General features: G+C 39.6%; 1 protein-coding gene and 1 non-coding gene across 12 annotated transcripts in view; both read right to left on the bottom strand.

The window, feature by feature from the left end:
* Positions 1-16,547, bottom strand: part of ror2 (receptor tyrosine kinase-like orphan receptor 2) — a 280,728-nt gene that overhangs the window by 83,403 nt on the left and 180,778 nt on the right. For 4 of the 11 annotated variants that reach the window (XM_059969920.1, XM_059969918.1, XM_059969924.1 and 1 more), the window contains exon 2: positions 1,671-1,742. The exons of the other annotated variants lie outside the window; for them this stretch is intronic. In XM_059969920.1, the coding sequence (XP_059825903.1) occupies positions 1,671-1,742 (72 nt within the window). The remainder of the gene's footprint in view (positions 1-1,670; positions 1,743-16,547) is intronic. 11 annotated transcript variants of the gene reach the window in all.
* Positions 94-259, bottom strand: LOC132394894 (U1 spliceosomal RNA). Its single transcript, XR_009512440.1, has one exon. It is a non-coding gene; the product is annotated as a U1 spliceosomal RNA (small nuclear RNA).

Here is a 16,547-nt window from a genome sequence, read left to right on the forward strand (position 1 = left end):
GAAAACAAGGTAATGGTTTTCTATGGGGAATACTGTCTTTTCATTTAGCCAATGAAATCCATCACCCCACTTTGAAATTTTTTTTTTCTTTTTTAAAAATTTTAGCGCGAACGCAGTCCCCCACTACCACAAATTTTGCAGTCGAGTATCCCGCATTTGGGGACATCGCAGGCGTCAGCACACCCGAAGTGCAATGGGATAGCCTCGTCCTGGGAGAACCGCCTTCATGATCACGGTCTCTCCCCTGCCAGGTAAGTATTTTTTTTTTCTTTTTTTTTGCCAGAAATATTTTTAATATATTAATATCAGAAAATTTATTTTGCACTCCCAAACACATTAGGTACTGGGCTGCGTGAGTCAGTTGTTAGTATTCCCGAAGTGGCAACTTCAGTCAAGTTTATGCATTTTTAAGCTTCACTGTTCTGCAACATCTGTGTTCCTTTGCCCAGTCTGAAATACTTGCTTATGATCAATGAAGAACTGGTCACTTAGTTTATAAATACTAATGGATGTATTCCTCTCAATCTGGTGTCGATCATTAATTTCTAAAAATCGTTCTCTTAAAATATTATCTATGATTTGATTTTAATTACATAGTCATTTAAAACTTTCGTTTCTTCAATCAACATTAATTGCATCAACATCTCTATCATTTTGATAAAATGCAATTCTGATTTTACTGCATTGACAGTGCATCCTGCTTAAAAGGAATTGTAACTTCTACAGAGTGTTTTTCAACAAAAATATTGATGCCAGTTGTCATCACTGATGAACCAGACTCTGAAAACTTGCACTCATTCCTCAACCATACTTTATTTACTTATACCCCCATCACCAAGCTGTTCTAAAAGACTGAACAAAGAAACGCCATTCTTATACAGAAATTGATTATTCATATAGAATATTAATTTTTATTAAATGCTATTCTAATTCTACTACAGTAACTACATTCTGCTTGAAAAGAATTTCAACTGCTGCAGATAGCATTTTCCAACAAAAATATTGATGCAAGTTTTTTCCCCTTCGTTTGTGCTCACACCATCATCCCAGAAGATTTGAAGGTCGGCTCAAAATGAAGGGAACGTAGGTGGTGGAAGAAAACATGCAGTAAAATGGCCAATGTACACAACTAGAAATAGCATGCAAGTGTTTTTTTTTAAATAACCACACATCTACAAGGTTTAAAGCACACAAGAAAGGAAGTGCATGTGAAAATATTGAACTCTAGCAGTGCACAAGGATGACACCTTCCCTTCCCTTACTCTGCACAAGATTGAACAGCAGTTTAAAGGCAATACTGCAGATTTTGGAAATCTGAATTTGAATACTCCAAGGACCTAGAGGATCAGGCAGCATTCGTAGAGGGAGAAGCACAATTAATGCTACTTGTCAATAGCGTTCCTTCAGAAATACCACTAACTAGGTGTTTCTCAAAGTTACAAACCTTGATTTATTTAACAAATTAGATATTATTAGCAACCATTTGATTATATAAAACATTGAAGCAAAATGACATTTAGATTTTCAATAGTTGATACAGTTATCCAATACTCAAATGGTTAGAAACATAGAAAACCTACAGCACAATACAGGCCCTTCGGCCCACAAAGTTGTGCTGAACATGTCCCAACAATTTGTTACAAACACTAGCAAGCTAGAATCTTACGAACAAGTTCGGTGGTGCTGGAAATCCAAAGCAACACATGCAAAATGCTGAAGGAACTCAACAGGTCGGGCAGCATCTGTGGGAAAGAGTAAAGAGTCAACAATACACTGGCATCGCTCCCCAACTCTTCCTATGCTACATCAACCACTGCATTGGTGCTGCTTCCTGCACCCATAATGGGCTCATCGATTTCATCAACTTTGCCTCCAATTTCCACCCTCAAACTTACTTGGTCCATTTACAACACCTCTCTCCCCCTTTCTCAATCACTCTGTCTCCATCTCTGGAGATTGTCTATCTTCCTCCCCTCTCCCACCTCCTTACTCTGACTTCTCCCCCTCCTTTCCAGTCCTGATGAAGGGTCTCGGCCCAAAACATTGACTGTTTACTCGATTCCATTAATGCTGCCTGGCCTGCTGAGTTCCTCCAGCATTTTGCATGTGTTAATTTTTTCAATTATTCACATTTTCTCTTTAATTAATTCTTCTCCAACCAGAGGCACACTGTATTCATTAGCTTGTCAACTCAAGTCATGCCTGCTAAAATTCCATTTCAAAAGTTATTCGTTGGTGACAAATCACTTTTTGACATAGATGGTTTGTCAAGTGTTTTGCACTCAGCAGCCACTTTATTGGGTAAGCCCGCTCGTTAATGCAAATACCTGATCAGCCAATCATGTGGCTGCAACTCAATGGATAAAAACATGCAGGCATAGTCAAGAGGTTCAGTTGTTATTCAGACCAAACATCAGAATGGGGAAGAAATGTGATCTCAGTGACTTGGACTGTGGAATAATTATTGGTGCCAGATGGAGTGGTTTGAGTATCTCAGAAACTGCTGATCCCCTGGAATTTTTACACCTAACAGTCAATAGGGTTCACATTTCTTGCTCTACTCAAAATATTGCTTCCAGCATTGCTGCTGTTCTCTCAACAAGGCATTGCTCCCAGCCTTCCAATGTCCTCATTACGATGCATTTCCTTTTGTCACTGTTTATAGCTTTTCAATATCCCCCACCCTCAGAACATTATACTGACTAAAACAGCAACGTTCAATGAGTATTGTTGACAGCTGATAAACTTGGCCACCACAACGTTCAGATATCTTATGTCAATGTAAACAAAACAACTCAAAACATCTAAAAATCTGAATAACTGGTGTTATTACTTGTACTTTAAAAATACTTTTTATTATTAATCAAAATTAAGCTCCTAAAATAATTCCTTTTGAACGCCTGTCTTCCAAATTAAGTGTAATCATCATTTCAGGTTGCTAACCAAGACATGCCATTTTTTAAAAAAAAAGTATGCTTTCATCGTTGCATTCTAATTTGCACTTGAAACAACAGAAGTTATTGTCAAGTGCTCTGCTAATTGCAGTCATCACCATTTAAAATTATTTATGGATATTATTTTAATTTTGATTTTCAAAACTATCAAATTTAATCCCATAATTATAATAGAAGACTTACAGATGTACTGTTAACCATTATAAATCCCGGAGCTCAATCCTCAGTACAGCCTCATCATTTCAAGGCTATTACAATCACCAGTTTCTTTTAAAATTGAAAACATAAAACATCTGAGTTTCACACAAAACTTCTGTGCACATCTGACTCAGGAGCCACTCAGGTAATTCTGTTGGCCTGACGACTTTATCCACAATTCACCACCATCTCTAAAATCATATCTGGTCCAATTAAACTCAATGCACAAATTCCATTTAGTTTCTCCAAAACAATCCTCCAACATTATTCTTAACCTAGAACATTGCTATTGGAATCGGATTTCTGTACGTAGCTGTTCATATAACTGCATAAATTCTTCACTTACTACTTCCTTCACGTCAGTGTGTTATTTAGCTGTGCTCAGATACAAATTTTAGATAAAAGATGAAAAGCTTATGTTAATTAAATCCCTAAACTTAAATGGTACACATTCCAAAATATTAAGAGTAGCTCACTCATTTGCACCAATTATTTTAAACAATCCATGCACACGGGGGAATAACCAGTAAATTCAGAAGATATCTTTGACACAAGCAATTCCAAATATAATGAGCATGTATCAATTACATGTAAAATAGTGGAATTGTCAAATTTACTCCTTATATATAACAGACGGTTAAGTGTTAAGTATCCATACAACATCTGCCAACACAGCTTTTGAAAGAGGTGTACTGTATCTGGCACTACCGATGCTGCCTTCTTTACATCAGAGAGACCTGACATGGACCGGGAGACCACTTTGTTGAGCACATCCGCTGCATCCGCAAAAAGGCAGGATTTTCTGGTGGCCAAGCATTTTTATTCCTATCTCCATTCCTACACGTTGATCCATGGTCTCCTCAACTGCCATGATGAGGCCACTCTCAGGTTGGAGGTTCAACACCTCATATTTCGTTTGGGTAGCCTCCAACCTATTTGCTTGAACATTGATTTCTCCAACTTGCGGTAATTTCCCCCTCTCCCACTTTCCTCTTTTTCGATTACCAACTCTGGCTCCCCTTTTATCTCTTCTCTTTCCCCACCTGCCTATCACATACCCTGGTGCCTCTCCTCCTTCTCATTCTCCCATAGTGCACTTTCCTCTCCTATCAGATTCCTCCTTCTTCAGCCCTTTACCATTTCCACCTATAACTTCCCAACTTCTTATATCAACCTCTCCCCCACCCACCGAGCTTCACCTATCACTTTTTATCTTGTACTCCTTCCCCTCCCCCCAACTTACTCTGGCTTCTTCCCCCTTCCTTTCCAGTCCTGAAAAAGGGTCACGGCCTGAAATGTCGACTTGTTTAGTTATTTCCAGAGATGCTGCCTGACCTGCTGAGTTCCTCCAGCATTTTTTACATGTTGCTTTGGAAAGAGGTGCTCATGTCTAACCAATCTCCCAAATTCTTTAAGTGAAAAAATGAACAAGATGAGAACCATAAATCCTTTGTGCACAGAATTTTCAAAATTAATTTGAACAAATAAATTTCAAAACTGTGGGAAGTCTGAGTAAAATATTGGAATAGCTAAATACTTGGCTGTAGGTTTGTAAAAAAAAGTTAGATGGGTTGAAAAATAGGCCACCCAGCTCCTCAGATCTGTTCTGTTATTCAACTGAGTCATTGGCTCAGTCAAATTTCCTGCTCATCTCCCACATACTCATTTTGTGTGCAATAATCTATTCCAACCTCAAAAATGCTCAGCAAGTGAGCATCCACAGCCCTCTACAGTAGAAAATATCGGCCTTTTATGTAAATCAGTCTTTCCTTGCATCATTCCATGGATGGTTCGTTAACCTGAGGTGCTCTCTCTAATCTAGATATTCTCATTTGGAGGAAGCAGCCTCTGCATATCAAAATGCTCAATACAGGTGTCCTCCGCTTTATGAATGTTCGCTTTACGCCACTTTGCTTTTACAATAGACTTAGATTAGTAACCTGTTTTCGCATTACAAAGAGGATTTCTGCTTTGACAAAAATTTTTTCCATATAAATTAATGGTTCTTCGCTTTACACCATTTCGGCTTAAGAAAGGTTTCATTGGAATGCTCCTACCTTTGTAAGGAGGGGGGGGGGGGGGCCCTGTACTGCTTAGAATTTTGTATGCCCAAATGCAAACAAGTTTTATTTTCTCCTTTTTGGACAAAGCACCACCTTCTAAATCTCTCATGTTAAAATCTTCAACTTCAGCCCAGCAAAACTAAGATATGTGGAAATTACATTCGTCCTTTACAAAGGAAATCAATATTCCAGTGGGGTCTCACCAAGTCATTAAGACCTTAGTTTTGTAAGCCAAATCCCTTGCAATAAACCTGACTTGGTAACGTCTGTTCCAAATTGTAAACCTGTACGCTGAACTCATCTGTACACCAAAAGTTACTAGCTTCTAACAACTCAGTTTCCATATACTTTCTATCAAAGTATATAACTTTGTACTTTTAACATCAATCCAACCAATATTGGTAAAAAATGTAATATTGACGAATGTTAAGGGGAGGAGGCTAAGTTTCCTCTTCTTGTTGCCGGCCATTGTTGGAAACGTGCAATTTTGATGATTGCGTATCAGTCCCTATCTGCATGTCGTTCAGGTGATATGGCAAGCAGCCATAAATGTTTCAATATGAGAAGTCTGGAATAGAATTTAACCCTGTGGAAATTGTGAATCAACGTCCTCACCAACTTTTTGATGGAAGTATGGTCATTGACAGAGTGACTGATGGTTAGACTTAGAATACTGGCCAAAGAGCATCTGTTACAATATATTGAACTGGAGTGGTTGCTCTTTAACAACCACAATCAACCTCCTTGGTGTTATGTACAACTTCACTCAATAGAGAGTTGTCCTCTTAAAGCCCAGCGACAAATTTTACAAGACTCCTTATGGCTGCACATCAAGCCACCTTGAGTCAAGAGCAATCAACCTCAAACTGCATTTGAAACACAGCTCCTTTACTCATGTCTGGACTACAGCTTGAATCGCTTCTGGAGTATTGGCACTAGTGAAACCCAATTGTGCATCTAAACTATTAAGTGGAGCTTGATAGCACTTCAAGTAGGAAGCTAGTGTAACAGCAACTGGTTGGACTAGCTAGGTCCAATTATTTGTTGGAGGAACACAGAGGGAGTTTTGTGCCTTGTCAAGTAAATGTTTGTGCTATAACTGTACTTGAACAGATAGGCTGAACGCACAGTTGGTTCAGGTTTCAGTTCTCTGCACTACTGCCAGGATGGCATTATGCCTCACAAAGCAGGGAAGAATTTATAAAGAATACTGGGTAAAATTTTAAACTAATCAGAGTAATTTTGGCATGAAAAAAAATAAAGGCATTGAAATGATGTGAAGATATACAGATGTGCCTTGGGTGCTGTGTGCATGTAGCTAGGGTGTCTAAGAGGTTGCATCGTACTATAGTAATTTTTTGCATTGCACTCTACTGCTGCCGCCAAAATTAAACAAAAAACTCAAGACAAAATAACTCATCGGGGTGATTGATAAGTTCATGGCCCAAAGTAGAAGATGAGTTATTAACTCAAACTTTCTGCATGATCACTCAAAGAGTTGTCCTGCATTTGCATGTAACAAGAGCTGTATAACTCATCTCCTTCTATTGTAGGCCACGAACTTATCAATAACCAGTCTGTGGACACTTTCTGGAAGTCCAAGATCCGTGTGCTCCACAACCGCTGGACTAAGTGTGTAAATGTAGAAGGGGACAATGTTGAAAAATAAATGTGCTAGGTTTTCTAAAACTGACTCCTTCTACCTTAGGCCACAAATTATTAATCACTATGTGAGTAATGATAAACCTGATTCTGACATGGGTCTCTATTGTGGACTGAGAGTGGGAAGGTGGCCGAGAGAGGGGAATTATGGTTGGGAAAAGGGGAAGGGAGATGGAAGGGAGGAGAAAGCACCAAAGAGACATTCTGTAATGACCAATAAACCAGTTCTTTGGAATAAAGCAATTCTGCACCAATGCCACACCCACTCCCACCCCACCCCACCCTGCCCGCCCCAGCTGCCCTTCTTTGCCACCAGTCCAACAGCTCTCCTGCGGTGCTCCACACTCATTATTCCCAAAATCCTTTGCTCCGGCCGGATTTACAAATTTGCTCTCCGCTCCACATTGACAAATACAGTACTATGCAAAAGTCTTAGGCAGCCTACAGTAGATATAAAATATATAATTATTTGTGAGACTAGGAATTTATTGCAAATTTTATAATAATATCTAGGCACCTAGTAGGAAAGACTGAACAAATTGTGACTCCTTTCCTATAGAATGTGAATAGCATGGGAAGAAAGTGCGTTCCTCCTGATTTCAATACCTTAGATAATTTCAGAACAAATATTTCTAATTAAGCTTGTTATTTGCAATATCACAAGATTTTAATGAACAAGGAATGTTATTTGTATCTAATTTCTCTAACCAGAAAACCATTATTCTTCTCCAATGCATTCACTAACTCTAAAGTTTTTGCCCTCCAGTACTCTGACCAGATGTTTTCTTCAAGTGTTGCTTTTACCCTGGATTTAATTTTCAATTCACCAAGTTGCAGCAATGTCTTCACCCACCCCAGCCATGCACAAAGCAGCTTGCTGAGAATGAAGACCCAGGCCAGGTCAAGATCATATTAACAAAGCCGATGCTGATTTTTGTTCTAGCCTTGGTCAGCAAAGCATTGGAAAAGTTATCCTTTTTCCACCAGAGACCATTTTAAAGAATCAATCTACCATTTTCTTCTACACCAGAAATCTAAGAGATTTCACCACTAGATCTGATCATTCCAATGCCTTTGGATTACCTGCTACAAATCTGATGTTCACAAACTTGTACTGACTCTTGATAATGTGTATGTGATTATTTTGTTACCAGTGTGCTCAAATATTAATTAATTGAATGGGAACGATGGATTTTCAAACAAAATTTAAAAAGATGATGTATCTGGGGCAGCAAACTGAATTCAAGAAGCTACATTTGCATCCAATTGCTTTGCAGACATCAAGAGGCGACGGATTAAGGAGACGGTGAGATGACAGGATCGAATGTTTAGAAGAGATCTGATTTGCAAAACTTCATGCAAAGTGAATGAATCTACATTTGCTGATACGCTTGAGCAAAAGGCAGGGATAAGGAACTGACGATGCAAGTACAATAATACAACTTCTCAGAAGCTAATTGGAGGAAATGCCTGCAACAAGTCTCTTATTCTGCAACGTTGATACAAATCCATCTAAATAGTAGCACCCTGAATCTGAATGAGCTCGCCCTGATCCACAGGTCCACGATCTGGACCTGATCCTAACTCCCCCACTGTTTGTGTAGAGTTTGCAAATTCTTCACAAGACCACATGGGATTTGCCCACATGCTTTGGTTTCCTCCCATATCCCAAAGATTACTGGGTTTGTAGGCTAGTTGGCTACTGAAAATAGCTCCTAATGTGTAGAATTTAGGGATGATGTGGGGGTGGGAAGTTGAGGGGAGGGAAGTGAATAGAATAAAAAGGAATCTGGTTAACACTAACATAAGTAGGTGCCTGATCGTGCGGACTCAGTAGGCCAAAGACCAGCTTCCATGCAGCATGGCTCCACAACAGATGCAAGAAAGGAAGAAGAGATCCTATTACTTCCACAGAAAGCATGGAGTCTATTCCACTGAGAACATTCAAAGTGGGTACACAGCTCCAGCTGCAAAACCTGCAGATATGTAGTTACAAACATGGCTGTCCTTGGAATCTTATCAGCACAATCTACAACCATTCCCAATTTACAACCATTTATGATCTCAACTCTCCTCATAAATACAAGATGATTAACCAAATCATTCTTGAACGAGTTGCTTGACTCTATATTGCTTTCTTTTTAGGGCCATTTTAAGAAATATATTCAACACATCCAGTTTTGCACTGTTGAAGCAAAATTGCAGGCTTTCATTTTCAATCCCACTGGAAAATTACATTGGCTTTAAATCCAGTTTCCCCCGGTTTGAAACACAACAGTTCAACTCAAGTACCTTCACTGCATCAAATACAAATTGCACCTGCATGTGGTGGGAATGTCATGGCTATAATGCAAGTAAAACATGACAAAGTCACAAACATATCACTTTGCATTTCCTCGCGGCAGCAGTGGCAATCCAAAAGGTCAGTAAATGAAGCATATGAAACCTGATTAGAAAAATGCATCTTACAAAGGGATTTTACAAATTCATCTTCATTTTAATTTATTCATTCAGGATGAAACAATGATCCAAGCCCCCAAAGCTGTCAAGACTTGGAAAGCATCTCGCTTATTACACACAGCACCTGCAGCTCATAAGTGTGATATATGTATGGCAGATGCTAATTAAATCAATCGCGCCACTACTTGATGCCTGAAATAAATCTGCTTTATGACATGAAAGCACAAGACTAGTCCACTTATTAAATGTTTTAAAATAATAATCCATCACAACTGCTCTAAGAATTTCAGGATTACTACCATCTGTTTTGATTCCCTGACCATCCCCCCCAAAAGTGGGAACCTTATTCAGTTGCACAATACCTGCTAATTTGACAAACTACAAGCCCATAAACTCAAGAATTAAATAACTGTGTGGTAAATATCATTAACAGGCACATGCTTAAGAAAATACAGTGTGCTGAAGGACTGTACATTGTTTGCGTGTGTGCTGGTGAGGCCAGAAATAGGGAGATAATACAGTCCAACACCAAGGAGATGATGCAGGAAGGATGGCTTCTGATTTTTGGATCATGCGGCTCTCTTCTAGGCAAGATGGGACCAATACAGAGTGGATGGTTTTCACCTGAACTGGAGGGGGGACCAACACCCTTGGGGGAAGGGTTGCCAGTGCTGCTCTGGGAGTGGGGTGGCTGTTAAACTGGAGTTACAGGTGAATGGAAAACAGAGTGCCAAGGCAGATAGTATAGTGATTACAGAACAAAATGTTGTTAAGCTGATAGAAAAACACAAGATTGAAAAGTTAAACATAGTTGGAATAATGGTGGGATTTGCATACTACTCCAATGCAAGGAGTGTGGTAGATAAAGCAGAGAAGGTCTGGTCAGCACATGGAATTAGATGTTACAGGCATTAGTGAGACGGATGCAGGAGGGGCAGGACTGACAACTTAAAGTTCAAGGGGTCCCTCACTCCATTCACCGTAATGATGAACTGATTCCACAACCTTACAGACTTGCTTTCAAGGCTGCTACATGTTCTTGATATTTATTGTGTATTTATTATTAATTTGTTTTTTCCCCTCCCTTTTTGTATTTGCACACACTGTTATCTTTCCCACATTGGATGTCTGTCCGTCTTTGTTGTGTGTGGTTTTTCATTGATTCACTTTAAGGACTCTAAATTGTTACATCATACTCATTATTTATTTATATTTGCATTTGCAGTTTGTTGTTCTTTAAGTCTTGTTCATAGTTACTGTTCTATAGATTTGCTAAGTATGCCTGCAAGAAAGAGCCTCAGGGTTCTATGTGGTGGTATAGATGTACTCTGATAATAAACTTTACTCTGAACTTTAAGGCATTGGTACCAATATGTACCAAGACTTCCAGCTGTTCACCCTCCCCCTTTAGAATGTTGTGGAGCCGACCTGAGACATCCCTGACCCTGACACCTGGGAGGCAACATACCATCTGAGTGTCTCTTTTGTGGCCACCGAATCTCCTGTCTGCTCCTCAAACTATGGAGTCCCCCCCCCCCCCCATCACTACAGCACTCCCCTTCCCTCAGAGTCACAGAGCGAGATTCAGTGTCAGAGACTCAGCCGCTGCAGATAACTCCTGGTGGGTCATTCCCTCCCCTGCCCAAACAGTATCCAAACCGGTATAAGAATGGTCACAGTGGTACTCGGCACTCGCCACATATTCCCTTTTCCTCCCCTTACAGTCACCTAGCTACACAGTTCTGGTCTATCACCACCTCATTCACCCACATCAGGCTCTTGAACCTCTTCAACCTCATCTGCCCCATCGCTGAACTATTCCCACAATCTAGGACTTTCACTTTCAAGGACTCTTCATTTCATGGTCCTGATATCTATCACTTATTCATTATATTTATTGTATTTGCATAGTTCATTGTCTTTTGTGTATTGGTTATTTGTCCACCCTGCTGGGAGCAGTCTTTCACTGATTCTATTATGGTTCTTTGATTTACTGAGTATGCCTCAAGAAAATGAATCTCAGGGCTGTATATGGTGACATACAAGTACTTCAATAATGAATTTACTTTGAATTACTTCATCTCCTTTTGCATCACAAATATATTTAAGATTAATCCCAACGTAGAATGAATCCAAATAATTACTTTTTAAGAGGATTACCTGACACAGCATTATTAAAATTTGCTAACTTCCCATCAATGATTGGTTTAAGACAATAAAATATAGGGCCACAAAGAGGGCTGTTTAATTACAGAGAAAAAGCAGCTTATGATTGTTGTCTTGTACAGTGCCTTGAAAAAGTATTCAGCCGCCAACCCTTCATTCACATAAATAAGTATTACTTGGTTTGGCACAGCCACGAAGGGCCAAAAGGCCTGTTTCTGTGCTGTAATGTTCTATGGTTCTAACCAGCGATTTTGATCAATTTAACTAGAATTTTATTTCTGAATCACATTCCTTTTTTCACAGTACAGCCCAAAAAAACAGGAAATATTGTAAAGCCTGAAAAACTAAAAAGTCAAAGACTGAAATGTCAGCAGTTGAAAACTATCCCCCCCCCACCCACTTTGCTCAGTAATTAGTTAAACCATCTCTCTCAGCTATTACAGCCAGTAATCTTTTTGGATAAGTCTCTATTAACTTTGTCAACATGAAGATTTGCTCATTCTTCCTTGCAAATTTGCTCAAACTGTGCCAGGCTCTTCAAGGAGCAGCAGTGGACGGCAATCTTGAGGTCTTGCCACAGATGTTCGATGGCGTTAAGGTCAGGACTCTGACTGGGCCTCTCAAGGACATCAATTTCCTTCACTTGGAGCCACTCCACGGTTGTTCTGGCAGTGTGCTTTTGGTCGTCCTGCTGAAAGACCAACTTCCTCTCCAGTTTAAGCTTTCTGGCAAAGGCACACAGTTATTTTTTTTAATCCAGTATCTCTCTGTATTTAGCAGCTTTCATCTTCCCTTCAATCATTATCAGATTCCCAATCCCTGCTGCTGAAAGGCATCCCCATCGCATGATGTTACCTCCACGATAAATGCTTTGAGGCATTTTCAGAGCCCTTCACCAGATTGGTGCTTCACCTTTACAATTTCCCTGATTTGTCTTGAATGCTCTTTCGCTTTCATTTTGGTTTCCATACATTTGGACCTTACGGAGACAGGGTACTTATTCTTATGAGTTCATTGGAAACATGTGATCCTCTAATCTTCTACATCACCAAATTGGGTGAGTAGGTACAGTAACACAGGTAATACTGCATATTGTACTTGAGGAAAGTTAGCACAGTAATTACATAGGGGATAAATTCACTTTCAGCATCGTACCTTTGGGTTGTAATTTTAAGTAACTTGTTGACAGGTTCTGGAATTTTTCTTTGAATTTGACATAATGCACAATCTTTTGTAGATTAGCTCAAAAACTCCTACTTCAATATATTTTAAATGTAGAAAATGGATCAGGAAAATCTGTAAACAGTTGGGGGTAGGGGAGCTGACTACTTTTCCAAGGCAGTATATCTCTGAGACCCCAGTTTGGAGTTTGGAAGTTAGGTGTGTTACTGTGGAAATGAGGCATGTTAACCGTTGGTTAATCTTACTGAAGAATGTGGACATAGAGTGAAAACTGGATCAAGCTTAGGTCTGAAATGTGCCATAGTTAAAAACAAGTTCTGGGTTTTCAAAAACTGATCGTTTGAAATTCAGTCCAGATGAGTCATTTCCATTTCATTGTTCAAATAAGAAGTTATTTGGGGAACAAGAAAATTGATTAGAAGTTTATTGTCATTGCTCAAGACAACAAGATTGCAGTGCTACTCCAAGTCCATGCAAAACAGGTATTTCAATGCACAGGGTATGGCTTAATTAAAATAAGTAAACAAAAAAGTTCCCATATTTACATGCAGCGGCACAACAGCACTCAGGAAGAAGCTGTTTTTCATTCTGTCTTGGCTAAGGTGTTTCTGTACCCCTACCAGATGGCAGGAGACTGAACAGACAGTGTCTTTAATAATGTAGGAATTGAGAATGTAGACTGTTTCGAGTCTGGTAGCTGAGTCCCAGCGATGTGCTGAGCTATCCTAATCACCCATTGGAGTGCTTTGTGATCTGTCCTGCCGCAGCTAAAGTAGCACAGTCATTCTATATGTCAGTATGCCCTCTATCGCACATTAATAAAGTTGGCCAGCAATTTTTGAGGTAGATTAGCTCTTCTTAAGCACCCAATACCTTTAAATAAGGTGAAGTATACATACAATGTGGGCACTTCTGAAACACATTTCAAATATGCATTTGAGATTGAAAATTAACTTTAAATATCAGACCATACTCTTCCTTCAGCAGCAAACTCCGCCTAAAATCTATCAATCATCGAAAGTTTGTAACATACCTCACCACTTTGGGAAGAGTATCCCAGCACATTCGCTACTCCGCTAATTTATGTATTTCTTAATTATAAACTATTTTATTAGATTAACAAAGAATCACAACAATCGATGGCCCTTACTTACTTCCTTTCGGAACTGTGGCAAATTGTAGTTAACTTTCAGTGTTAATGCTACTAGACTCTGCTACTTCCAAGTGAAGATTTTAAAGAAAGCATTATAAAAGTTCCAAAGCGCAAGGAAATGGTTCATTTCATAATGAGGCAGTGGATATTCAATGTTCAATATCTCAAGTTAATTCTAAATATCCTTATAACAACATCCAATATAGTCCACTTGGGATTTTCAAAAATAGTTTCATAATGCTCTTTTGTCAATTCTTCCCACTGTTTCTCAGCTCCACCCTTAACTACATTTTACAGCAGTTTTGGATTTTCCAAGTTTTACAAAAAAGACTGACTGCATGACGTTCAAAAATCTCTCAAAATGTTTGCGTTTTCAGTGGTTAAAGCAGCATTCTCATACGGTATTTCCTTTTCAAAATCGATTGATTACAGAATGTGAACTCGATTAAGAGAAAGTGGGTGCCATGATACAAAAATATTAAAAGAATTTAAGCAGAGTCAGAGACAATGCAACAAAATTAAGGAGCATGAAATGTCTGGAGCACTATTTTGAGAATATGCTCAAAACAAGTAGTCAGAGAGCAAGAAGGAAAGAAAGATAGAGAGAGGAAAGGAGTGGGGGAGATTGATGAATATCCCATAAAAAGAGAATGCAGATTAAAAACCACCCAGAGACACCAAAACTCTGAGCAGATTTGAAATTTGAGTACCCTGCAAGGAAACAGAATCTGAGTAAGGGTAATCAGCCATCCACCAGTGGCCCATACAAACAAGCTGGGAAAGAACTAACACCACATCGACAAATCCCAGAGCGAGGGGGAATTCAACTACTGGGACCAGACTCCCATTGTAAATATCAGGAGGTCATCAACTTCGGCATTAATATTGAAGGCCTGAACATCCGGGCCCGGCCCCACCAGGAAATTTGGAACACACACCAGGATCTCTGGGCTGATTCATCTGAAAGATCATATTAAAGGTGTGAGGAAAGAAGGCAGAAATGAGGCAAATTAGCTTTGTAATAAACAAAAACACATTCACAGTTGAATTTATATGCACTTCTAAGATTTTTAAATGTGGTTTTAAATTTAAAATCTCATTGTTTTCATTTTTGCTAGGCTATGAGCATGATGAACTTTTGGGACATTCTGAGGCTGTCAATACTTACTTCAACACAGCACAGGAACAGTTCCTTTGGCCCACCATGCCAATTTAAACTAATCCCACTTGCCAGCATAAAGTCCATATCGCTCCATTGTTCATGTGTTGCTCTAAATGACTCTTAAGAGTATTGAGTATCCGCTAGTAACTCTTCCCCTGGCAGCGTGATGCCGCCACCCACCATACACCATTTAAAAAGCTGCCTTGTAAAACTCCTTTAAACCTCTTCCCTCTCACCTTAAACCTGTACCTTGGGAAAAAGACTAACCATCTATCCGAACCTATGCCTCTCAATTTTGGCCACTTCCATCAGGTTGCCACCATCCCATAGCATTTACTATACTAGAGAAAACATTTTTTTGTCCAACCTGTCCTAGTATCTACACATCTCGGTGAACTTCCACATGCTCTCCAAAGCCCTGACATTCCTCTGGTAATATTGTGAGCAGAAATGCACACCACTATGGTCTAACTAAAGCCTTATACAGCTGTGTGATACACCAAATCTTAAACTCATTGCCCTGACTGATGAAGGCAAGCATGTCTTAAGCCTTCATTATCACCCTGTGGCACTTTCCTTGCACTTTGAGGGAGCTACAGACTCATACCCAAGATCCCCAGGGTACTGACATTTTTCTGCATGCATTTAACTTCACAATGTACAAACTTCATACTAGTCTGGATTTAACTCCTTTTACTCTGTGCATTTTTCAAATTGATCTATATCCTGTTGCATCCTTTGACAACCTTCCTCACTATCCACAACTCTGCCAATTATCATGTCCGCCCACAATTTGAACCAAATCAACACAGACACCAGAGATTACAGCACTGATCCCTGCAGAACATCACTAGTCAGAGACTTCAGTCAGAATATCACTGCTCCAAAACTCCCCGTCTCCCAAGCCAATTTTGAATCCAGTCTACCATGTCATCATATGCCTTAATCTTCTGGATTAATTTATCATAAGGGATCTTGTTGAATGTTTTACTTAAATCTGAGAGTTCTGATAAAAAGCAAGCTAGAATATGGCTTTGCTGCCAATTGTTCTTGAAATTGGATGGCTGGTATATGATCTCATGTCTCAGTTGCACCAGGCAAGAACCTGCTGCTGTTGAGCTCCAACATGTTTGCATTCAGCAAGATTACTTTTGCAGATGTTGAAAGGTCAGTGGACAATGCTGACATACATCAACAGCCAGTCCACTCAATGGGTCTCATTCAGAAAAGTCCAGGCAATCTGGACCAACTATTCCAGGTGTCAGCAAATCACAAACACAAGAGATTCGGCAGATGCTAGAAATCCAGAGTAACACATACAAAATGCTGGAGGAAATGAATAAACAGTCAATGTTTCAGGCTGAGACCTGAATCCTGATGAAGGGTCTCGGCCCAAAACACCGACTGTCTATCCTTTCCACAGATGCTGCCCGACCTGCGAGGTTCCTCCATCATTTTCTGTGTGTTGTTACAGCTGTTAGGCATTTTCAGAGCAGAAAAGGTAGCATGTGAGAAGTGAAGTGCATCTGTAAAGTAGGTCTTTGTGG

This window comes from Hypanus sabinus, chromosome 5 (genome assembly GCF_030144855.1).
Source record: "Hypanus sabinus isolate sHypSab1 chromosome 5, sHypSab1.hap1, whole genome shotgun sequence".
In the NCBI taxonomy this organism is placed as follows: domain Eukaryota; kingdom Metazoa; phylum Chordata; class Chondrichthyes; order Myliobatiformes; family Dasyatidae; genus Hypanus; species Hypanus sabinus.